The sequence below is a fragment of the Epinephelus lanceolatus genome, chromosome 8 (assembly GCF_041903045.1).
Source record: "Epinephelus lanceolatus isolate andai-2023 chromosome 8, ASM4190304v1, whole genome shotgun sequence".
Lineage (NCBI taxonomy): Eukaryota > Metazoa > Chordata > Actinopteri > Perciformes > Serranidae > Epinephelus > Epinephelus lanceolatus.
Window position 1 is genome coordinate 1,225,798 of NC_135741.1, and position 24,112 is coordinate 1,249,909.

Below are 24,112 nucleotides of genomic sequence, written 5' to 3' on the forward strand. Positions count from 1 at the left end.
AGCCCTGATGTTTTCAGTCTGTAGCGTCCGTGTGGTCACAGTGTGACAGCTGACTGATGTGTGAGCAGCTCCTGATTGGACGATCAGACGATCACTATGAAATGAAAACATGATGATCCTCAGGAGTCTCTGCAGCCTCTGTCCTCTGGGATTTAAAGTGGATTTATGGACGTTTATTCTGGATGACCAACATGTGTTTCATGTCTGTGTGTTCACATTTTACTGAGTCAAGAAGAAAAAGAAGAGGAAGAGGAGGAGGAGGAGGAGTTTTCATGGTTTAAGAATTTTCAGTTTTGCTCCAATCAGCAGCAGAACTACAATATCTCCCTTTCACCTCTCTTAGTATTTACACTTCCTGTTCAAGCCAGGAATATCACGCCATTCTGTATAAAAGGTATGGCCGTGAAATGGGAGGACAGAGTTGTCTCACCTATAAGTCTGCATCAGAGGTAGGAACAGCACCAAAACGACTGTATAAACGGGACAGCCAGCAGGACGGGATCATGGACGGGACAGGTGTGATGTATTAGGTCCGTTTCCACTGAAGAAGTTCCTGGTACTATTTGGGGGGCAGGAACTACTACAAGAACGTCCTCTCGCTCGGCCCTCTCAACCGCCGTGTCTCCACTGAGAGAGCGGAGTACGAGGAAGGTTCCTGTAAAGTTACGGGCTCTGGATGTGACGTAATCGTTGCGCGACCATTTTGACCGGGGCGACGTAGGGACGTTGTTAGCTGTTAGCCGATAGCGGTGTCTGTAATAACTCAGTAAATGGCCCGTGAAAAAAATATTTTTTCCAGCGAATGTCTTAGTTACAACATGATTGAGCTAACTGGAGTAGTTTCATGTCGTATCCGACAACGGGAGGCTTTTAACAGATGACGTCCTGATGTTAGCTTTGCTGCTGCTGTTAGCTGTCCCTGTCAGCTGCAGCCACTGATGCTTTCTAGACATCGTGATTTCCCATAACCGAATAAACACCACACACAGCAACACAAAACTGCTTTGCTAGCTCAATCATGTTGTAACTAAGATATCCACTGGAAAAAATATTTTTTTCACGGGCCATTTAGTGAGTTTTTTTTACATGGCGGCGAAAGCTATATGAACGAGCTAACCCTTGTCTGCTGAGTTTTAAAAATGCCGGCTATTTTGTAGCTTTCTGTTGTCGTCACATCCCTCCTTGAGTATATCCAATCAGCACCAAGTAATCCCCAAGCCCCAGCCGGGGAGTCTTTCGGGGCCGTTCTGAGTACCTACCCCGAGGCAGGGACTTGTTTAGCCCCTGTAAAAGTTCCGGAACTCTGTCCTTAGGGGGTGGTTCCTGCGGTGGAGACATGCACCAACAGCCCCGGCCCCGTAAAATTACCCCGAAGTTCCTGCGGTGGAAACGGGCCTATTTACAACGTGTGTGTGACCCACCGATGGGAGATTTAAAAAGCAGCTGTTAGCAGTTAGCAGCTAACTCAAACAATGAGGTCCAGGAGCTCCTTACCCTCCGAGCAGAGGACGAGATCAGCCGCCATATAACAGGGACGCTAAATGATTGTTATTGACATGTGATGTCATTGTTATTGTTTATAAAGAGCTGCTGACACGTATGTTATATGTCACACTAGAGGCCAACGCTGTTGTGTTACATGTCACGCCTCTTTTGATTCTGTGATATCATCATGCTGTCTGACATCACACACTGGAGCCGCATGATGCCACCGTCGTTTGGTTCTGTGTAAAAATGCAAAGGCGTGTAAAGACAGGACTTCGTAGCAGCTCTACAGAGACAGACTGCAACTTTTCATACTCTGGAAACCACACCCACCGGAGGGGAAAAGTGTCAGTGTCACATTATGTGTCCAAGAGCTGAAACTCGAACACAAGGACGCCCTCTAAAAGCATTCGATACCCCCCGTGGTCATAGAGCGTGTGGTTGAGGTACCCCTGGTTTGAAGGCAGGCAGTCCCAGTCCGACCCCGATCGTGGCCTTGTTTGGGTTCACCACAGAGTTGTAGTGGATGTTGCGGTGGTAGCTCACTCTGATTGGCTCGTCATTGTTCTGGTGGATGCCGTGGAACGTGTTGATTGGCTCTGCAGGAGGAAGAGGAGGAGGAGGAGGGTTCAGGCTGGTGGGATGTGATTGGCTGACAGATGTAAGGCTCGTTATTGGACGGACAGACTCACCTGTGCTGTACTGGTACACCTCCACCGGTCTGTTGTACATCTCGGCCATCGCCTGCATCTCGATGTGGTTGCCGTGGCAATTGTTTTTCCTCTTCCTGTTGATGTATGTGGTGAAGTCCTCCGTCACGTAATTGGAGAAATAGTCGGCGTTCTTCATCTGGAGGGAAACAAAAAACTTTACAGACACTGACGGAAGGACGAGATGTTTAAATGCAGGAGGCTGCAGCAGAATTCAGAGCCACTCACCAGGTAGTCCATACAGTGTTTCCTGACCACTTCATGCATGTCCTGGTCTCCGTACACCTGATCAGCTGACAGACAGACAGACAGATACAATTCAAGTCAGGTTACAAGGAAAACTAAAACACCTTCATTCTCTGTGTAACAGAAAAAGAAGAAGCCGGTAACAACATGGAGAAATCTACATCCAGAGCCGTGACTTTTTGGACGGACCAAATGTACAGAGCTGTAAAGTTGTCCACCATGGTAGCAGTTAGCTGCTAGCTAACCGTAGCTAACTTGTTTGTCCATTGTTTGGTCTGTGACGTAATAGGTCAACAGGAAAAAGGTCCAATACTAACAAGCTGAAAGGGGGCATATCTCCACCTATAATAAATGGATTCCCCTCCCGTGCTTGTATACTGGGACAAGGACAGTAGGCCAGTTAGATGTCCTCGTCCAGCTGGGACTGTAGCTCCACTTCACTGTTACCATGGAAATGGACTGACTGAGAGACGAGCAGGGACAAGGTCTCAAATTAACACCAGCCAAGCATCAAATGTGGGTAGATTTTCCATTTGGAGAGAAATCCCAGAAGGCTATTCACCACACCGGCGGGTAAATGTCTGAACCAAAATAGCCATGTAATAAAAAAACTACACTGAAGGTCTCTTCTACATTTTGGTGTCATTTAGGAGCGCACTGCTCTGTGCACATCTAAACAGTCATATCTTAGAGAGCTCATAGTGCCATATTATCCCACCAGAACACTGCGCTCTGAGAACGCAGGGTTACTCGTGGTCCCTAAAGTCTCCAAAAGTAGATCAGGAGCCAGAGCCTTCAGCTATCAGGCTCCTCTCCTGTGGAATCATCTTCCTGTTACGGTCCGGGAGGCAGACACCGTCTCCACATTTAAGACTAGACTTAAGACTTTCCTCTTTGATAAAGCTTATAGTTAGGGCTGGCTCAGGCTTGCCCTGTACCAGCCCCTAGTTAGGCTGACTTAGGCCTAGTCTGCCGGAGGACCCCCTATAATACACCGGGCACCTTCTCTCTCTCTCTCTCTCTCTCTCTCTCTCTCTCTCTCCTTTGCTAACACTCATATCCTGTTACTACATGTCACTAACTGGACTGAGGTTTTTTTGGGGAGTTTTTCCTGATCAGCTGTGAGGGTCTTAAGGACAGAGGGATGTCGTATGCTGTAAAGCCCTGTGAGGCAAATTGTGATTTGTAAAATGTTGATACTGTGGTGATGTGCCACAAATAAATGAGTGTGTGGGAAACTCCTGATAATAAAAATAATAAAAATAATAATAATAATGTGCTGTGTTTAAATCGAACTGGAACTTGTTACTGTGAGTCAGGCAGAAGACACGATCTGATCTCCAAGGATTAATTCACACCTACATACACACACACACCTACACACACACACACACACACACAGGGTGATATGTTGGGAGATTCCCTCTCTGTGTTTCTGACCTGTCACTGCTGTTCAACCATGTTCATTAGTTTTGTTATGAGTGTGTGTTCTGCTTTCTTTGTGTGTGTGTGTGTGTGTGTGTGTGTGTGTATGTGGTCGATCAGCTTCAACAACATCACCGCTAACTGACTTCACACACACACACACACACACCGCTGATGAGAAAAAGGAAGTTGTCGGGGAGGTTCTGAGAATCGCCGTGGTGACGGACCATGTGACTTGCTGGAAATCAGACCAAAGTGATGCTCATTTGCATACCGCTGCCTGCAACAGGAAGTGTGTGTGTGTGTGTGTGTGTGTGTGTGTGTGTGTGTGTGTCCTGGTTCATGCAGTTCATTGTGTTTGACAGGCAGAGGTCATGTGATCTGCGGTGCGTTCATGAGGAAAAAAGTTTTTATCAAATTATCTGAGCAAGAAAAGATTTAAATGTTTTATTGAAGAATTTTTAGCTGCTGCTGAACTTTAAACGTTACTGTGTTGTTGTTGTGTTGTTGTGTTGTTGTTGCATTGTTGCAGCTTTTCTCTCCAAATACTGAATCTGACACTTCAGCTCAAACTGTACCAGACTGCACTGTGAAGGTTCGTGTACCAGTGATGAACCGTCCTGACCCGAGGTCACTGTACGCCGCAACATGGAGAACACACTGATGTAGACTGATGCACATAATGTGGAACCAAAGTTCAAGCACAAGTTCCACACAGAAACTTTAGGCCGTGCACTGCTGGCAACATGCTGAGGTCAGTCTCACTATGGAGAGGAAACAAGGAGAGGAGATGAGACAAGGAGAGGAAAGGAAATAAGAGAGGAAACAAGGAGAGAGAAAAAGGAGAGGAAAGGAAAAAAGAGAGAAAACGAGAAGAGGAGAAGAAATAAGGAGAGGACATGAGAAACAAGGAGAGGAAAGGATACGAGAGAGGAAACAAAGAGAAAAGAAGAAATGCGAAGAGCAAACATGGAGAAGCAACAAGAGAAGGAACAAGGAGAGAAAAGGAAACAGGAGAGGAAACAAGTAGAGGAAACAAGAAGAGGAGTGGGGACAAGAGAGTAAACAGTGCAGAGGAAACAAGGAGAGGAGACAAGAGAGGAAATGGTGCAGACATTAAAGGACACAAGGAGAGACTAGAATCACAGATGTTTGTGCCAAATTTGAAGAACGTCCCTGGAGGCGTTCTGACAATATCGAGTTTACAAGGATGGAACGGACCGACGGACGTACAACCTGAAAACATAAAGCCTCCGGCCTCGGCTACTGCTGGTGTGGAGGCATAAAAACAAGTAGAGGAAACAAGGAGAGGAGAGGAAAGAAGGAGAAGAAAGAATACAAGAGAGGAAGTAAAGAAAGACAAAGGAATGAGATGAGGAAGCAAGGAGATAAAAGAAAATGAGAGGAAACAAGAAGAGGAAACAAGGAGAGGAGAGGATACAAAGAGAAGAGAAATACAGTCAGGTCCATAATTCATAAACAATGAATACCTGCTTAAAGTGCAGACTCTCAGCTTTCATTTAAGGCTTTTTTCAAAAATGTAGTATGAACCGTGTAGGAATTACAACCATTTCTTCACACAGTCCCCCGACTTTAAGGGCTCATAAGTATTTGGACAAACTAACATAATCATCAGTTAAACAGTCAGTTTTAATACTTGGTTGCAAATCCTTTACAGTCAATGACTGCCTGAAGTGTTGGACACATAGGCATCATCAGATGCTGGGTTTCTTCCCTGGTGATGCTCTGCCAGCCCTTTACTGCAGCCGTCTGCACTTCCTGCTTGTGTTTTGGGTGTTTTGCCCTCAGTTTTGGCTTCAGCAAGAGAAACGCATGCTCAATTGGATTCAGGTCAGATGATATGACTTGGCCATTGCAGAACATTCCACTTCTTTGCCTTAAAAATGTCTTTGCTTGCTTTTGCAGTATGCTTCAGGTCATTGTCCATCTGCACTGTGAAGCATCGTCCAATGAGTTTTGAAGCATTTGGTTGAATCTGAGCAGATAATGGTGCCCCAAACACTTCAGCTTTCATCCTGCTGCTCTTGTCAGCAGTCACATCATCAATAAATACAAGAGAACCAGTTCCACTGGCAGCCATACATGGCCATGACATAACAGTACCTCCACCATGCTTCACTGATGAGGTGGTGTGCTTTGGATCATGAGCAGTTCCTTCCCTTCTTCCTTCTCTTGTCTTCCCATCATTCTGGTAGTTGATCTTTGTTTTATCTGTCCATAGTATGCTGTTCCACAACTGTACAGGCTTTTTAGATGGTTTTTGACAAACTCTAATCTGGCCTTCCATTTTTAAGGCTAACCATTGGTTTGCATCTTGTGATAAACCCTCGGTATTTATTCTAGTGAAGTCTTGTCTTGCTTACAAGAGCAGCAGGATGAAAGCTGAAGTGTTTGGGGCACCATTATCTGCTCAGATTCAACCAAATGCTTCAAAACTCATTGGACGATGCTTCACAGTGCAGATGGACAATGACCTGAAGCATATTGCAAAAGCAACCAAAGACATTTTTAAGGCAAAGAAGTGGAATGTTCTGCAATGGCCAAGTCATATCATCTGACCTGAATCCAAGTGAGCATGCGTTTCTCTTGCTGAAGCCAAAACTGAGGGCAAAACACCCAAAACACAAGCAGGAAGTGCAGACGGCTGCAGTAAAAGGCTGGCAGAGCATCACCAGGGAAGAAACCCAGCATCTGATGATGTCTGTGTGTCCAACACTTCAGGCAGTCATTGACTGTAAAGGATTTGCAACCAAGTATTAAAACTGACTGTTTAATTGATGATTATGTTAGTTTGTCCAAATACTTATGAGCCCTTAAAGTCGGGAGACTGTGTGAAGAAATGGTTGTAATTCCTACACGGTTCATACTACATTTTTGAAAAAAGCCTTAAATGAAAGCTGAGAGTCTGCACTTTAAGCAGGTATTCATTGTTTCATTTAAAACCCATTGTGGTGGTGTACAGAGCCAAAATGACGACACCTGTATCATTGTCCAAATAATTATGGACCTGACTGTAAATGAGGAGAGGAAACAAGGAGAGCAAGGAGAGGAGAAGAAACAAGAAGAGTAAGGGGAGGAGAGGAAACAAGGAGAGCAAGGAGAGGAGAGGAAACAAGGAGAGCAAGGAGAGGAGAGGAGAGGAAACAAGGAGAGCAAATGTGGAAAAACATGAAAAATGTGCAAACAAGGAAACTATAAAGGATAAATGATGTCCAGTTTCACAGGAGGAGACAAGGAGAGAAAACAAGGAAAGGAAACAAGAGAAGAGGAGGAGGATGTATGGTAAATGTAGGTGAGTTGCTGAGAAACATGACACAGATAGACTTCTGCAGAATTAATAATAAACCACACACATACGCAAACACACAGATACACAGGAAACCACAGCGAGCACTCTGATTGGTCAGCCTGGACGTTATTCTAGGAAAGGAGGCGTGGCCTGAGAGGAGAGAACCGCGTCCATCCTGTTACGTCGATACAGTTTTTATCTGAAGCTCACAGCTGCTGACACCACCCTGACCAGCAGCAGCAGGCCTGAAGCCTGAAGAGCATTCTGGGTACTGCAGTTCATCACACAGTGACGGCTGAGATGTTAAAGACACGATCAATACAGATGTTTTAGTTTGCTTCTATTGATTATCAGTCATATTAGAATTTAACTGATCTCATCTGATCAATAAGCAAACAAATAAAAATCAATAATTAAACGAGTTCTCAGACGTCATGTGGGAACAGACGTAGAGAAAGGTCGTTATCTTCAGATTCATTCAAATAATCACACAGTAAATAAACACTTCTCTAAAACCACATGCACGATACGTGCACAGAAAATCTGAGCTGTGCACATGATTCTCAGCTCTGCATGCACCAGTGCACGTAACTGTGCACGTAATTGAAATGGTCATTAAATTCATGTACAAAAAGGTAAAATCATCACGTTTTGAAAAAGTATTGCAATTTAATTTTGTCTTTAATGTTATTATCTTATATATATTATCTTTGCAATATGATTATCTTATATAACGTTATTACTATCCTAAAACATTCTCCAGGTCCTCTGAAACTCTGCAGGACTTATTTCCACCCTGCCCAGCAGCAGTACTGTGGCGAACGGTCCCTAACTGCGGAGAGAACGGAGCAGGCTGATGCGTTTCTCTCGTGTGCGCTCTCTCTTTCTCTCTCGCAGTCTCACTCTGTTTCTTTTCTTTTGGCTTTTCTAAGATGACAGATGCTGAATATATACTCCCTATCTGATGCTGTGGCTGTTTGTGGTTGGCTGAGAGGGATGTGAACTCATTAGTTTGCAGGCTGTGTTAATCAAATCAGGTTGGGTTTCCATTACGCATGCCAAACGTGCCAAACGTGCCAAACGGTGCCAATCCCCTTTGATCTGACATCAGATGTGACGGGACAGTCGATATAGAGATACATTTATGTGCTGATTGCAGATAGTTGCATTGAATAGTGGTTTTGTGGCTATTTATTGCATCGTTAATGTGCCTGATATTCTGGAAACCTGCCTGTGAGGTTTTGGTGACGTGTGCGCACTGTCCGCCCGTCAGCCAAACTTCGGCTAACACCGGCTGCGCTCCGTCTGCACTGACAGTAGACCTGGTTTCAGATGGCGAGCTTTTAGTGCACCTTCGGCGAAGCCTTTTGGCACGAAACTGTCACTGCGCCAAGCTGGATGTGTCGACACCTCCCCCTGCTGCGCCGCCACACCCATCTCAGCGCACCTCGGTCTGCCAAACTACCAAACTGAGCACGCCTCGGGTTGTGCTGCTCGAAACTAGCTCTGCGCGGGGTTCGCCACCCTGCGCCACCCTGCGCCGCGCCGGGAAACTAGAGCCCTTTGACTTATTTCCACGCTGCCGACAGCGGGACTTATATTCATTGTGCTGACAGTGGCTTGGAAAACCGCCCATAACCATGTCACACGGGGAAGAGGGAAGAGGGAAGGCAGCTGGAGTTCCTCCAACATTTGCGGTTAGATTATCATATTTTTTTATTGACAAAAATATAGGCTGCTTCAGCTGATTTTTTTTATGCGCACATGTGCCCCTAAATATTTTTTACAGTTCGCACACACCTATTTTTAGTGGAGTGAAACGCTCCCACTGTCGAGCGCTGGATCTGACAGCCTGAGCACATCGGCACAAAACGCTACGGTGTTCGAGATATTATTTATATCATGAGAAGTCAATACTTTCGGCAGCCTAAATCTTTTATTTAGAAACTATGGCGGGTCAAATTAAACTATGGCGGACCGCCATAGTTTCGTTAATTAATGGGAAACACTGTTGTGTCACTGGGTCACATGACATGAGAGTTATTGAAAAAAGAATTCATAAAACCGCATTCACAGTGGAAGAAGAAGTAGTGGTGTGTGTGTGTGTGTGTGTGTGTGTATGTGTGTGTGTGTGTGTGTGTGTGAGAGAGAGAGCTGACTCTGGGTCTTTCCTCAGTGACCGGACACTTTGATCTCTGACACATAAAGAAGCTGACCTTTTACTTGTTGTTTGTCAGCTGACCGACCTGAACTCAACATTACTGATCTCAGACACATGAACAAACAGGAACTGATCAGACAACAGAGTTTTGTTTCCTCGCTTTAAATCATTCTTTCAAAAACAAGTTATTTCTCAACTAAATGTAACTTATGTAAAAATATTTTTGGTGTCCAATCAGGACAGAGCACCTGTAGTTACACCTGTAGAGCTGTTTGTCGTACAGATAAGTTTCGTTTCCACCGAGCAGTTCTTTACAGTTCAGTTCAGTTCATTGTTTCTGTCTCCACAGTGTAAAGTTGTGGATGGTCCCAACAGAAGCGTTCCTTAGCGTCCCCATGTTTGGTCCCCCCTCTGTTGGGGTACCTAGCACACAGATCTGGTACTAAAAGGTGGAGCTAGAAACCCTGCAGTCTGATTGGTCAGTAGAGGACGCTCACTCTGGTTTTATGTAACCTCTGTTCATACATCAGTAAACTACAACTATAAAATGAAAGAGAAAAAAATAACTTCATTCACTGGGCCGACTGCCGGCAACTTTTAAGGTGGAACGTTAACTTGTAATGTTACTCAATGCATGAGTTGATGACGTGAATCCATCAGCACACCTTAAATTTCACTGTGACAACTTTGACCATCACTTTAGTTTCTATATGACACACACTTTTAGTAATGACTTTAAAAATATAGATTAATTTGGAGCGGATTATGTGAAGGTCATATATTCTAATCCTCACTTCCTGTGGGCTACAGCAACACTAAACCCCTGAGCTTGCCTGAGAAGGACTAAATGCACAAAGCTGCTATTTTTAAATATCCCATGGAGAGAGACTCTCACTGCAGCCTGTTCTATTTTGTTGTGAAAATGTGGCCGTGCAGCCTCGTTCTGTGGACGATAAACCAGGTGCAGACTTCCATCTGTGTCACCGCTGATGAGGAAATACAGCGAGTGCTGGACGGAGCAGTGAGTGACAACAACCCCGCCCACATTTAAGAGGACTGTCTGAACACACCGAGGGTCTAGGTACCATGTCTGAAGGGTTACTGCTGGTTCCACAGGGACTGGACTGAAAGGGTTTGGTGGAGACGAGGCTATAGTGTGAAAGTGTGTGTTTTAGTGTGAGTGAGTGTTGGAGAGGTCTAACTTCTCTACAATATAAAGCAACTAGGTGGAGCTCACCTGTGGTGCTCAAAGCGGCAAAATATACGGACAACATTTAGTTGATATTATTATCAGATCAGACTTGTTATCAGCAGATAATCAATATTAAACATTCTGTGTTACAAACTGTGACAGGTTAAATGATTGATGGGACGCTGGAACCAGAGGTCAGACGGACCTGCAGAGCTTCAGACATCCTGACCGCAGGTTAATCTGAGCTGTGTGACACTTTCCTGTGTGCTCATGGTTTGCTCTGAATCTGTGTCACACTGATGAGGGTCTGAGGATCAAGGGTGTCGTAGGCTGAAGTGTGAGCTCCACTGAGACACATCTGTAATGCTGAGCTGAAGAAATCAAACTGACTCGAGTTCAGATTACTACTGAGAACAGTCAGTCAGCAACCCAGACAGACAGACAGACAGACTGCTGCTGTGTGTTTGTCCACCTAAAACCCATATCTGACTCCCTGTACAGTCACTCACACACACACACACACACACACACACACACACACACACTGATGGAGAAACAGTGGAGTTTCCTCTGTATGCACACTGTCTGGACACAAACACTCAACACGTCTCAGATGTTACAGTAAACTGGGTCAGAGGTCACTTTGATACAGGTCACACACACACACACACTGTTCACAGCACAGTAAGCTAGATGCTAACCTCAACATGCTAACAGTGCTAACATGCTATGATGTTCCTAGTCACGTGGATACAGTGTTGGCGGCAGGTGAAAATTGCTCAGTAGTGCGTGAAGCCAAAAACGCTCCATTTCTGCAGTATGACACGACCCTGATGATCAGCGCTGGGTCCACAGAGCCGCCACACTTAAGACTTATGGCCGCCGAGCACAGCCGAGTGTCTGACTTCCAGTTTAGCACTCTGCTAACGTAAATAGGGATAAAATTATTTAATTGTGCGGCTTTTCTAGACTTTCTGAAAGTTATCAGACCGACTGGATCAAAGCCTGATAGTGACATGAGTCACTCTGAAGGGTTTGTGGAGCTCAAAAAAATTTATCCACTGATTTACAGACGTCTCTTTTGCCATGTAAGTCAATGGGAAAAAAGTTTTTCCGGGCCTGGAAACTGCATTACCACTGTTTGGCCACTAAGAAAACTGGCTCCAATCCCGATGCACCCCCTGGGGGTCTGTGTTCACAATGTTCACCATCTGAAGCCTCTTTCACATTGCCTGCTAATGGCAGGAAAATCACGCCATTATTCCGCCTCACCGTTCTGTATAAATGGCACGATCGTGGAAAGGGGGGGTGGAGTTATCTCACCTTTAAGCCGGCAGCAGAGGTAGAATAAACACGCAATCAGTGTCTGTGTAAAAAGAACAGCAGGTAGGACGGGGTCATCATTGGATGACATGTCACTTGGACAACCTGTTGCAGGAAATTTGAACAGCAGCTGTTACCAGTTAGCAGCTAACTCAAAGAAGAAGAACAGCAGCTGTCATATGTCACAACTTTTTTAATTCTGTGATGTCATCATGCTGTCTTAAATCACACGCAGGAGCCACATGATGCCGCCGTCATTTGGTTCTGTGTAATAATGTAAAGGCGGCGTAAAGAGGGGACGTCATAGCAGCTCTGTAGTTTGGCATGTTAGCATGCTAACATTAGCTGATTATCAGTCACCAGAGTCCAGCTGAGGCTGAATGTCATCAGTTCTGCAGGTATTTAGTCACAAACCAAAGTACGGGACACATTAACATGTCGACCTGATGATGTCATCAAAGTTATCACAGTTTATGCTGAGAGGAGGGAACATTAATGATGAACCATATTTCATCACAATCCATCCAACAGATGGTGTCATGTTTCAGTCTAGACCACAGAGACACAGCGCCAACATGGCTAAAGAGTCATCAATAAACAGACCAGACTGTCACCTGATTGGCTGATGAGCTCTGCAGTGACACTGTCGAGCTCAGTGACCTCTGCTCAGTTCAAGTTCTCCAAACGTCACTTTTCCATTGATGCAACAAGGAAACAGCTGCAGCGCTATTTTTAAACAGTCTCAGTCAGCTGGGTCATGTGACCGATCGACGGATGATGCGACTGATCGACAGATCATTGATCATATGAGTAACAAACAGCTGTGTGAACACTGACTCACAGCTGGAAAACACCAACACAGTGCTTCAGCTCTGAACCTTCTGATTGGTCAGTGAGTCAGGAAGGGCGGGACTAACCTGCCCAGCACCATTCCTCCCAGTCCTCCCAGTCTGTGTCCAGCCCATAACTGACCTTATGATGACACACAGACTGTGTGGTAAAGCTGGGCCACCTGAAGGCGTCTCATCAGGTCAGTGCGTCAGAACTTCAGTCGTTCATCTGAAACTATTTCTTCATTGAATCAGAAAAAAACTGTGTTAACTCCTGCTGTGCGGAAACACTCGTGTACCTAACTGTGCGTTTTCCCTCTTAATTAATCTCTTATATATATGTGTGTTTTTATTTATCAACATTATTTGTATTGTATTAAATGTTTTCCTCTATGATAAATTATCATTACTGCCCAGTTCAGACCAAAGATCGGCGACGAGACGAAACTTTTGCAGAGAAAAGTGTCAGCGATGTCAACTGGCCGGCTGATGGTGTCACCTGACACTCAGCTGGTCAAATGGCCGGCGGCTGGTTTTAAAGCAGTCACCTGTTTCAACAGCCAATCAGCTTGTAGTGAAGTCAGCTGGTCAAGTCAAAATGACCACAGACTTCAGTCATGTTTTATTTTTCATGATTTTCTGGAAATTGCGTTTTTTAAATTTGGTGTGAACTTGACGAGTGAGTCGACGGAGCAGCATAAAGACCTCAGCGTGTTTCTGTCAGGACGATCAGACTGACTCAGGATCAGCTGATCTAATCACAGGTCAGGTGTCGTCCTGTTTGTTTCCTTCAGGAGTGAAACCAACAACACGCAGCCGGCCCGACAGGATGTTTGGACCGACAGGGAAACACCCTTCAGGGATGACTGGCAGGGTTACTGCGACAACACATGCCGTAACAGTGAGGAGGAGGCAGATCAGATGGGTCGTCAGCTGACTGTGTAATGTGATTTCCCAGTTAAACCAGTTCAACTGGCTGCAGACTCCAACACATCAACACGCAGTCAAATTTATCATCTGTTTATGTGATGTTTTCATCATGTGCTGCGTTCGAGGACCGTCATTTGCATTCAGCTGCAGCAGGCTGACTTTTACACAGATATGAAGTGATTAATATCAGACTGATGGATGATTCAGAAAACAATCAGGATGATTGATCACGGCTAAAGACAGTTTAAACTAATCACAGACTGAAGGACCTCAACGTGGTCGCTCACTCTTTACTCTCCTTCTCTGTGACCAGCTGCAGTGCATGCCGGGAGCATGCTGGGAGCATGCTGGGAGCACGTCTCTGGCAAATCAGACGTTGCTCAACAGGAGCCGTACTGTATGTAACAAACACACAGCGTGTGTACTGTCTGAACTCTGCTCTGTGTGGACCTGCTCCAAGGAAGCTACGAAACAACGTGACGACGTCAGTGACAGCTGCTGGACAGAGTCATCATCTGTCTGGGGACCAACGACAAGGGCAACAAACGCCCACATTTAGACGACAAAAACATCGTCGGAAACCAGATGAAAAGACCGAGTCAAAATATTGTCTCTCACAATGACACACACACACACACACACACACACACACACACACACACACAGTCAGAAGATGAACTGTGACAGGTCTGAGAGCAGTGAACCTGTTGCAGTGTCACACAGTCATGATGGCGTCCTGAAGCGATGGAGGGATTTTACACTGTCTGGTGTCACTGACGACCCAAACCAGCAGAACGGACCACTGAGGAGACAAAGGCGGGACATCCTGTCTCTCTCTCTGTCTGATTGGCTGAACCCAATATCAAACGTCTTAAGATGTCAGAAATGTTCCTGTGAACAGGTCATTTCCTGTCAACTCACATTTGACGTGTTAACATGTTACATTTTTACCTGTTAAGACAACATTTTTTTTAACTTAATACGAAGGTCAAAATAGACGCTTATAGCCTTTGTGTCATGTCACTGCGTGTGTGTGTGTGTGAGCCGCAGCAGTTCAGCGAGGTAGCCGTCACACACTGCTCATGCAGCAGGCAGAGTGGCCCAGGCGTCACCTAACTGCAACCCAACATATTTATGAAGTAATTTCATTGTAGAAAAACTGTCAACCTATCATGTGAGCAGCCAACATTTACTTTACGACTTTTTAAACCGGTGGTTCCCACCTGGTGCGACCACGAGGTCCACATTTGTTCAAGGTCCACACAGTTTAAAACATTCAGCATCAAACTCGTGTTCAGACAGTTTTCTGTCTCTGTCACGTGTCTGTCTGTTGGTCACTGACTCTACACCAGGAAACAGCACTTCAAAATAAAAGCTCTGTGCCGGAAATTCACTGTACTACACAATAAAATGTGTTTCTTTACAAACTTGCAAGTCACTTGGGGTCCATTCAGAATGGACCCATGACCCACTTTTGGACTGCGAACCATCCGTTGGGAACCATGAGTCGGGGCGGTTTGAGACAATGGTGAATAAAGTGAAGTGAGAGCTGTGGTGTTAGGAAATGACCAGCGTGAGTGGGAACTGACAAAAGAGGTAACGCTTCAGATGTGTTACAGCGGGGCCAAAAGGAGCGGCGAGAAGTTCTGTGTGCTCTGACAGTAACATGCGAGTGAGGAGCGCTGCGTCATTACAGCATCAAACAGAGGACGAGCTAGAGAGGTCACTGAATCTAAAGGGAGTCGCTCATTTTATTGTTGGTTTGTTTATTGACTGGTAACAGAATACTGCTACACCACAGTATGTCTACTGTGTCAGGAGGTGACTGACAGGTCGGACAGGTTTCATCTCACAGCAGGAATGTCACCTGATGACGCACCCACGTGTCTTTACATGGAACAAATGCTTCAAGTATAATCAGCTTCATGTAGTTTAATTATCTGTTGAATGTTTTTTTACTTATTGTCTCCCACAGAGATCATCTTATGAGGCCCCGCCCCTGAGGTTGGGAACCGCTGATCGGAAATGTCACTGTGTTCACTGCGGGGGAGGGGGGGGGGGGGGGGGGGGGCTGATCTGTGCACGCACGCACTGAACTGGACTTTGTTTAGCGCTTGATGTCTCAAAACTGTTTTCACACCTAGCTCTCCACTTTCTGTTTCAGGTCTGCAGGTGTGTGTGTGTGTGTGTGTGTGTGTGTGTGTGTGTGTGTGATTTCTATGAAATGGAGCCAGAGTAAAGAAACAGGTCCGTGAAAATAGAAGTGAGAGGAATCAGAAGTCGACTGAGAGGAAATGTCCAACAGTCAGACATGTTTGTTCTTCATTGAAGGTGAAACCTGAGGACACTAATGTCCACCTGTCTGTCCTGTCTGCTCGTCCAACAGTCTCAATGACTGACAGACAGACAGAGAGACAGACAACTCACTTCCTCTGACTGGATTTTTCAGAGCTGTGACAGAGATGGGGTCAACAGATACACCTGTAATCGTCACTGTGAATCTAACATCACACACTCAGGTTGCCATGATAACTACAATACTAACTAATAATAATAACTACAATAAAGATTTTAGAGATTTTGTCCAGTTGCATTTTTTTTTTACATATTGTACATAAGCAAATGTACACGATATAACCGACAAATGTAATATCACAGAATACCGTTGCAACCCTACACCACACTGAGAAACATAAGGACACAACACACGGCCGACCCAGTGTCAGCGTCTGGTTGCCAAAACTCAAAATATGGTTGTCATTTTTAGTCACATGATAATCAGAGTTATTAAGACGCTGTGCAGCTACACATCAGCGTCATAATAAAAAAGTGACATAGAAGAAAGTTTCTAAACTTTCTTACAGTCACCAGACGAGCCCTGATTTATTAACTTGCTGCTAAATGACATTTCTTACAGATAACGTATCTTCTCTATTTCTTTTTATTATTATTCAAGCACTCCTGTTTCTGCACATACATCTGTATATATTCATTTATCATTAGTCTGTTCACGCTTCTTTCACCCTGTGCATAAAATTTAATTTATGCTTCGTCAAGATATTTTGCTTTTGTTGTTGAACTGAACAGGAATGCATACAAGTTCGTTGTACTTGTACAATGACAACAAATATTCTCTCTCTGTAGTTTGTGTTTTACAGAGTTTAAATCTTCAGTCATCAGTTAAAGTGTCTGCCCTCACTCACAGTAAGCGCAGCAGCACGTCTGCAGCACTCTCCGCCTCATCTTCTGACTGTTACAACAATATTAAAACATCACTAATGCAACAGATATTAATTATGTATTTAATTTGGCTGCACATTTTGCTGCTTGCTGTCCTTCTGCTGGTAACCAAAGGTCAAGAATTGGTTGCCCATGGCAACCTGGCAACTGTTACTGCAAAGACCTGAACATGGAGCTTCACTTTACCTTCAGACAAACTCAGTCAGTCCCTCTGAAGTCTCAGCACGAGCTAACACAGCACAACGTGATCTCATTTCTACTCGTCATATTTTACAGCTTGGACAGAAGCCTTGCTGCAGCAGCAAACATTAATCTCACACTGACACTCAAACAGCTCAACTCTGTCCTTAAACCTGTTTAACCTCTCTAACTCCGCCAGGACGCCGACGTCCTCGCTCCCCTCCTCCTCTGTTAAATGGTATCTCCCAGGCGCACTACGTCATCAAACCATGTGATGTTTGGTATTGCCGGATTCAGGAAGCTCTCGACTTTTCAAAAATAACATTGTTTTTCTTTTATTTATTATGTATTTGGCACCAGAGCAGCCTAAACACACAAAGTCCAAAATCACGATGAGTGGTGACAAGTCATGTCATGCTGTTTTTCGACGGGAAAAGTTAAAGGATTACTCGCGATCTTATGTGGAGCTGTTAGCGGGGACTTAGCTGGTTTATAAAAGGAAAGAGTCTCACTCCTACCACTATTTTTGGCTGAGATATACCGTCTAGAAAGGGGGATCATAACTTTCACGTTTCATATGGCTTTATTTGGTGATATTTTATGGTGTTTCTGTGTCATAAACAACATCAGCTATCATAATCACACCTGATTTCAATAAGGTACAATGTTTGAAGCTGGCTGAGTGTTGTTTGATCACTGATAGTACTGTTTTGAAGCAGAGTGACCAACTTGTCATTTGGAGCTCCGCCTGGATCTTTTCATGGTAAAAACACTGTAGAATGGTCATACTTTGAGCAGTCTTCTTCAAATTTGAAACAAGTGTTCATTGATAGTGTGCCTACAGCCCCACAGTGTCATTTACCTGCTCAGATGAAGCCACAGACAGTTATTCATCCTGAAACACATTTTTTATTTTATTTTAGGCAAAATCTTCATTTTTTTACTGACTTCAGAGGCCCATTACTCTGTCTCTGTATCACCTAGAGTGTTTCTGACACTTTCACAAGAAACTTCAGGGAGTTTTCTTTCTGGCAAGGCCTCATGCATGCATGTAGTCAGAGCGGTTCAGAAGCTACAGTCATTTTAATTTGGGTATGTCATTTTAGGTGTTTTTGCTACAAAATGGGGGTGGAGTGCAAACCGCTGGGTAACGTTAGCCGTGTGATGCTAACAGTTAGCCCTGTCACTGTGTGTGTGTGTGTGTGTGTGTGTGTGTGACTTCAGGCTCCTGCAGCAGCCTCATGATGAACAGAAAGCGAATCAATACACGCAGCTCTACAATGAAATGAGATTTTACCCGTTTAATTGTCAAATTTGTGGTAAAGTTGCTGTGATTGGATTGACTGACTTTGTGTTCATTGTTGAGATCATAACATCCTGAAGGGACTGTTCAATTTCATATTTACACCCTGAGACCAAAGTTTTTCTTCTGTTTTTAATTCCCTAAACGGTGGAAGTCACTGCCTCTGGTTATATAGTGATGAGCTCTCTTGGTACATTTAAAAGTAAATTAAAGACTTATCTTTTTAATCTAGCATTTTAATGCGTAGGAGCATTACAGTTCTGATTGTTTGGTTTTAACCACTGGTTTTGACTTTATTTTATCCCTCCGGTTTATTTTTATTCTATTTTATTTATTAACTTTTTTTTTTAATTCTGGGAACTTTTTATCATATTTTTTGTTAGTTGGTTCTGTTTTGTTTGGTTTGATCTTTTAATATTTTATTGTCTTATAATGTTCTAGTCTTACAAAACTTCATAAATAGTTGTTTGTGTTCTCATATAAATTGTGTCTGTGTCCTTCCAGTGTCGCCATGTGAAGCACTCTGGGCTGAGTGTTTGTCTGAATAATGTTGAGTTGTTTCAGACTCTGCAGAGACATCAGAGCTGCTGACATCACTCTGTTCTCCTCCGGATGATGATCATGAACACTGACTGAAAGTTCCTCACAAAACCAAAAACAAATGGTTCAATTTTCACAGAGTCAAAACTGCAGCTGATGACGACACAACTACAGTTCACCAACTGCATTTATCTTATTTCTTTAAATAACATCAGAGGATCTCCTGCTCACTAAATACTCTCTTATCTTTCCTGGCTGAAATTTTACTTCTTCAATTTCATGTTTCAGATTTTAAATAATAGTTTTTGATGATATTCGGGCCGTCGTGTCGGAGCGATTCTGTCTGAAACAGACTGAAGGAGAGTCGTTGTGATTCAGGTCGACACTGAAACTCTGGAACAAACTGAGTTTATTATATAACAACAGGAAGACAGGTGTGAGTTTACAGGTGTGTACACACACACACACACACACACACACACACACACAGTGCAGTGACATAACTACGGCAACATAATAGCTGTTATCTGAAACACAACCTGGACTCTGCTGAAAGAACTTGTCTTAGAGGCAGACACAGAAACCTTCATCTTTCACTGTGACCCACATTGACACATACCTTCCCACCACACACACACACACACACACACACACACACACACACACACACACAGTGAGCAGCAGTCTGTTAGAGTCAGAGAGCCCTCTGCTGTCAGAGCAGAGTCACAGCAGCAGTGTGTTCACACAGTTGGACAGAAACACTGCAGACTGTTGCACCTGTACAACACTGTGTCACTGTGTTTATTAAGGAGGACAGTGTCACAGACGTCCCATTTAAAAGGTTATAATCTGCAAACCAACTCACACACACACACACACACACACAAAACATAACACACAACCCTTTAAACAACGACCACCTCAGCAGCTGCAGACCTCACAATAAACTCCTAAAATAAAATAAAAACTCACTGTGGACTAAGAGGCAGAAACCACTGAGCGACGACACACTGACCGCCACCGATGGACAGGTGAGGCCATAGTTCGTTACCACTGATGGTTTGGACCCACAGGAAGTCGTCTCAGTGGGTCCCTGATAAAATGTGTGTTTAACTGGTGTCTGCTGGGACATGGTCCTGATTATGTCTCTATTCTTGTGTGTTGAAAATAAATGTATGTAAAGATTTTGCATCGTCACAATAACAGAGAATAAACAGAAACATTAATAATAAAGGTGCAAACGACACAAACACAGATGTATTTAGTTTTTATAACAGAGTTCTTTCTCATTCTCTATTTTAAAATCCCATACTTTCTTCAAATTTCTAGACTGATCAGATCAGATCAGATCAGATGATTCAGACCACAGGTGAGATCTGAGCGCAGACCAGCAGCCCACAGTGAGGCTGTTCAGACCTAAACAAAGTACCAACAGGTGCCACAGACACTCATATTATTGCTCCACACATATTTTTTAGTCTTATTAGAACCAAAAATAGTTAAAAATGTTAAATAATTTCATGTAAAGGTGTCTGAACAGCCTTGTTTATCCACTGTGTCCATGGAAACGACGATGACTGCAGTTATAAAGGTTTCCTTTCACAGAACAGATGAGGTTACTTTTATGATAACAACCAGGGCTGGGGAAATCAATTCAGCAGAGTATCGCAATAACGTATCGTCACACAGTGCCAAGTATTGATTTTTTAATTATATAAATTATTAATATCATAAATACAAATTAAACTTTAGGTAGCCACTAGAATAAAATAACCAGCTGCTTTTTCAGTCACTAGAAACTATTTGTTGCTGGAAAAAAAAAAGAAGTGAGATGAACAGAAACTAAAAAACACACATTGACATATTTTTCCTTTGGGGACAAAATGTACAGTTGACAAAATGTAATAAATCGCAATGTATTTTATCACAATGAATAAATGAGTTACAGTATTAATTTATTCATCTTCATCCTGTGATTCTGACATTTTATGTTTTCTTTTCACTGATTGCGACAATGAACAAAACAGGAAACAACTAAACTGATCTTGTGAGAGATATATGACGTACGATAGTAAGTGGCATCAGCTGGTGACGATGGTGTTTCAACATGTTGTGTTATGTGGACATTAAAACATCATCAGGTCATCGACATGAGTCACTACAGTATCGATCAGCAGCACAGTAACATTATCACACTGGAGCACTATCAGGGGTAAAAACACGACACGTCTCCTGGACGGTAAAACGCCATCACTGACATGAGAGAATACTCATCAGCTGTCACAGCAGACGTTGTGATGTAAGATAACAGGAACGTCTGTAGTCATATCCTAAATATTTGTGAATTCAGGTGTGTTTAATGAACCTTAAAATACAAGGTTATTGTCGACTGGCGGTCCCCAGGGACCTCTGTGCTGCCCCGCCATCTTTACCAGGAAACGCCAGCGCACTAGGCTTTAGAGAGCCGGGGACGAGAACAAGTGGGCGGGTGGACGGGCGTCAGATTGACACCGACACATCACAGACAGTCTGATAATAACTTTCAGAACACAAGTTTCATTGTCAGCAGTTTCTGTGACATCATCAGAAATACTTTCAAAACTAATAAAGTCACCTGACGCCACTATTTACTGCAGTTCAAACTGTCTTTTGCGATACCTCTGTCATATGTTGACACTGCGGTGAAGCTACATGCTCGATATCTGTGAGACAGATTTAAACACTCAGATGTTGTGTCACATCACTCTGTAGCAGCGCTGCACAGTTACAAGTGTTTGTGTAACTCCAACAGAGTCAGGTGTCTTCTGAGTTAAAACCATCAGCTGATCTCAGCTCAGATTCAGAACACATCAACATTAAATGATTCTGGTTCTGAATCAGCAGCTTCAGTTTTGAAAAACGAGGCTGCTGTTATTTTAATGAGTCAGATACATGTTGAATAGATCATGTATGATCCCAAGTTTATTAATGAACCGGTTCTGTCTGCACAACTTCAGCTGGACCTGTTGATCTGAACTTATATATAAATGAAAACATGAACATATAAACAGGTTTGATTTAATTCAGACTGAATAATCAGATCAGATGAGCTTTTATTTTCAACCAGACCACAGTCAGTGATTGTTGGAAGTGATTGTTGATTTGTTTCTGTTAAGTTTAAATGAAGTGTTGTTTGTTTGTTTGTTTGTTTGTTTGTTTGATGATGAGCCACGAGGCACTTCAACAGGTCACAGTTTGTGGCTGAGAGAAACTTGAACTCAGAAGGTGTACAGTTGTATTTCTCTTTTTAATAAGAACAACAGGTGTAAGAATATCATGTTTCTCTACATGTTGTGAGCTCCTCTTGTGTATTCATTAGTCTGAAAAAGCAAAGACAGTTTGCAGAAGGCAACAAACTCAACACACCACACACTCACACCATCATGGAGCCTAAACCCCGTGAAATTTCAGGAAGGTTTAATAAATAAGATCCCAGCTGAACCTTGTATGAAGGCCACTTACTGTCAGCTTTATTCATTTATTTTATGTTTTGCCAGTTTATCAGCTCCTCTCTTCACATGCTGCAGCACAACACTGTCTTATTTTGTCCATATTTCTATGAACATTAATTTCCCCCATTTCATTGTTTGTCTTGTGTTTGAAACAGAGCCTGACACTGGAGTGTAACAGTGTCCTGTAGTTTTACTCACATAAAGATTCTCTGTTGTTTTGGTTATTGCTCTACATGCTTATAAATATAATAATCAATAATAACTTTGTAATCTTATGTCGTGTTTTTAGAGGAACATCTGTCCAGATGAGAAATGCATTTACAGCCTGTTGATTAATGTGCACTGTCTGAATGAACACATGAAGTGATGCAGTGATTGATCCTTCATCAAATTTCTTACTAATAAATACCGTTAAACACAAACACAACACTGTTCACACCTGTCGTAACACTGACACACACCTGAGTGTATAATGAGGTGTGTGTGTGTGTGTGTGTGTGTGTGTGTGTGTGAGAGAGACTCACCCACGGCTCTGAACAGACACGCTCCGTCTTCCTTCATCTTCTTGATAACGAAGCCTTTCTTTTCCCGCAGAGCTTTTTCAAACCAGTGCTCCTGCTGAACACACACACACACACACACACACACTGAGTCAGCCAATCACATCAAAACACATGACAACAGCTACAGACTACGACTACATCTACATTAGCTGTCAACATTAACTCCACAGGGAGCAGGTCCTCGTCTACAGAGATCACCATGTTGCCCCGCCATGTTTCTACAGAAGCCCAGAACGGACAAACCAAACACTGACTCTAGATAGAGACATTCATGTGTTCACATTAGCAGCCCCTCCATTGTGAAAACATTGATTTATAACATGAACCTGTTCCTTCAGAGTGTTTCCTGGTGTGAATCAGCTGGTGTGTGTGTTTCTGAGAGGAAGAGATAATTCAGCTCCTCAACAATCAACACTGAAGGAATTCTGACCAGGAGAACTTTCAGATGGTTGTAATCTGTAATCTGTAATCTGTAATCCTGGGACTTTATTTAAATATCTGGAGGACACATCAGAAACGTGTTTTCATGACTTGCCCAACGTTAAAGGGCCTGAGGACACACAGCAGCAGTTAGTTTGACAAACACTGTCTCTGAGGACGTGTCCATGATCCTCACTGACCTTTGACCTTCGACCACAACATTCTGATCAGTGTATTCTTCAGTCCAGGTGGATGTTTGTGTCGAGCTTAAAGAAATTCCCTGGAGGCGTTCTTGAGATATCACGTTCATGAGAATGAGATGGATGCAAAGTCACAGCAACCTTGACCTTTGACCCTTGACCACCAAACTCTAATCACACACCACACATGGTTGACAAGATGTTAAAACATTTTTTAAATGCTGGGTGTAGGCTAGAAAATGAAATCCAAAAATTTCAACTGCATTATCTGCCCAACTGATCACAATATGCTCCTTTAAATGTGATCTTATTTGCATATCGCCCGGCCCTCCCTGACACTGACACTCTAATTATGATCATCTCCAGGATCCATGTGAGAGGAACCAGTTCACAGCATCAGAGCAGGCTGCAGGTTTCTGATTGTTTGTGTCTTTTCAGTCCCACCCGAGTGACCTCAGCTACAACATTACAGCTCATCCTCTGTAGCCCCTTTTACACTTCCTGTTCAAGGTGGGAAAATCACGCCGTTACTCTGCCTCACTGTGGTGTGTATAAGGTATGAT

The 24,112-nt window shown here is 43.5% G+C and overlaps 1 protein-coding gene across 2 annotated transcripts in view; it reads right to left on the minus strand.

The window, feature by feature from the left end:
- otud5a (OTU deubiquitinase 5a) overlaps nucleotides 1–24,112 on the minus strand; it is a 33,281-nt gene that overhangs the window by 4,338 nt on the left and 4,831 nt on the right. Inside the window, exons 2-5 of one of the 2 annotated variants that reach the window (XM_033629449.2) lie at nucleotides 22,891–22,984; nucleotides 2,424–2,488; nucleotides 2,178–2,334; nucleotides 1,936–2,084 (exon numbers count right to left, since the gene is read on the minus strand). In XM_033629449.2, the coding sequence (XP_033485340.1) occupies nucleotides 1,936–2,084; nucleotides 2,178–2,334; nucleotides 2,424–2,488; nucleotides 22,891–22,984 (465 nt within the window). The remainder of the gene's footprint in view (nucleotides 1–1,935; nucleotides 2,085–2,177; nucleotides 2,335–2,423; nucleotides 2,489–22,890; nucleotides 22,985–24,112) is intronic. The other variant, XM_033629450.2, reaches the window with a different exon arrangement.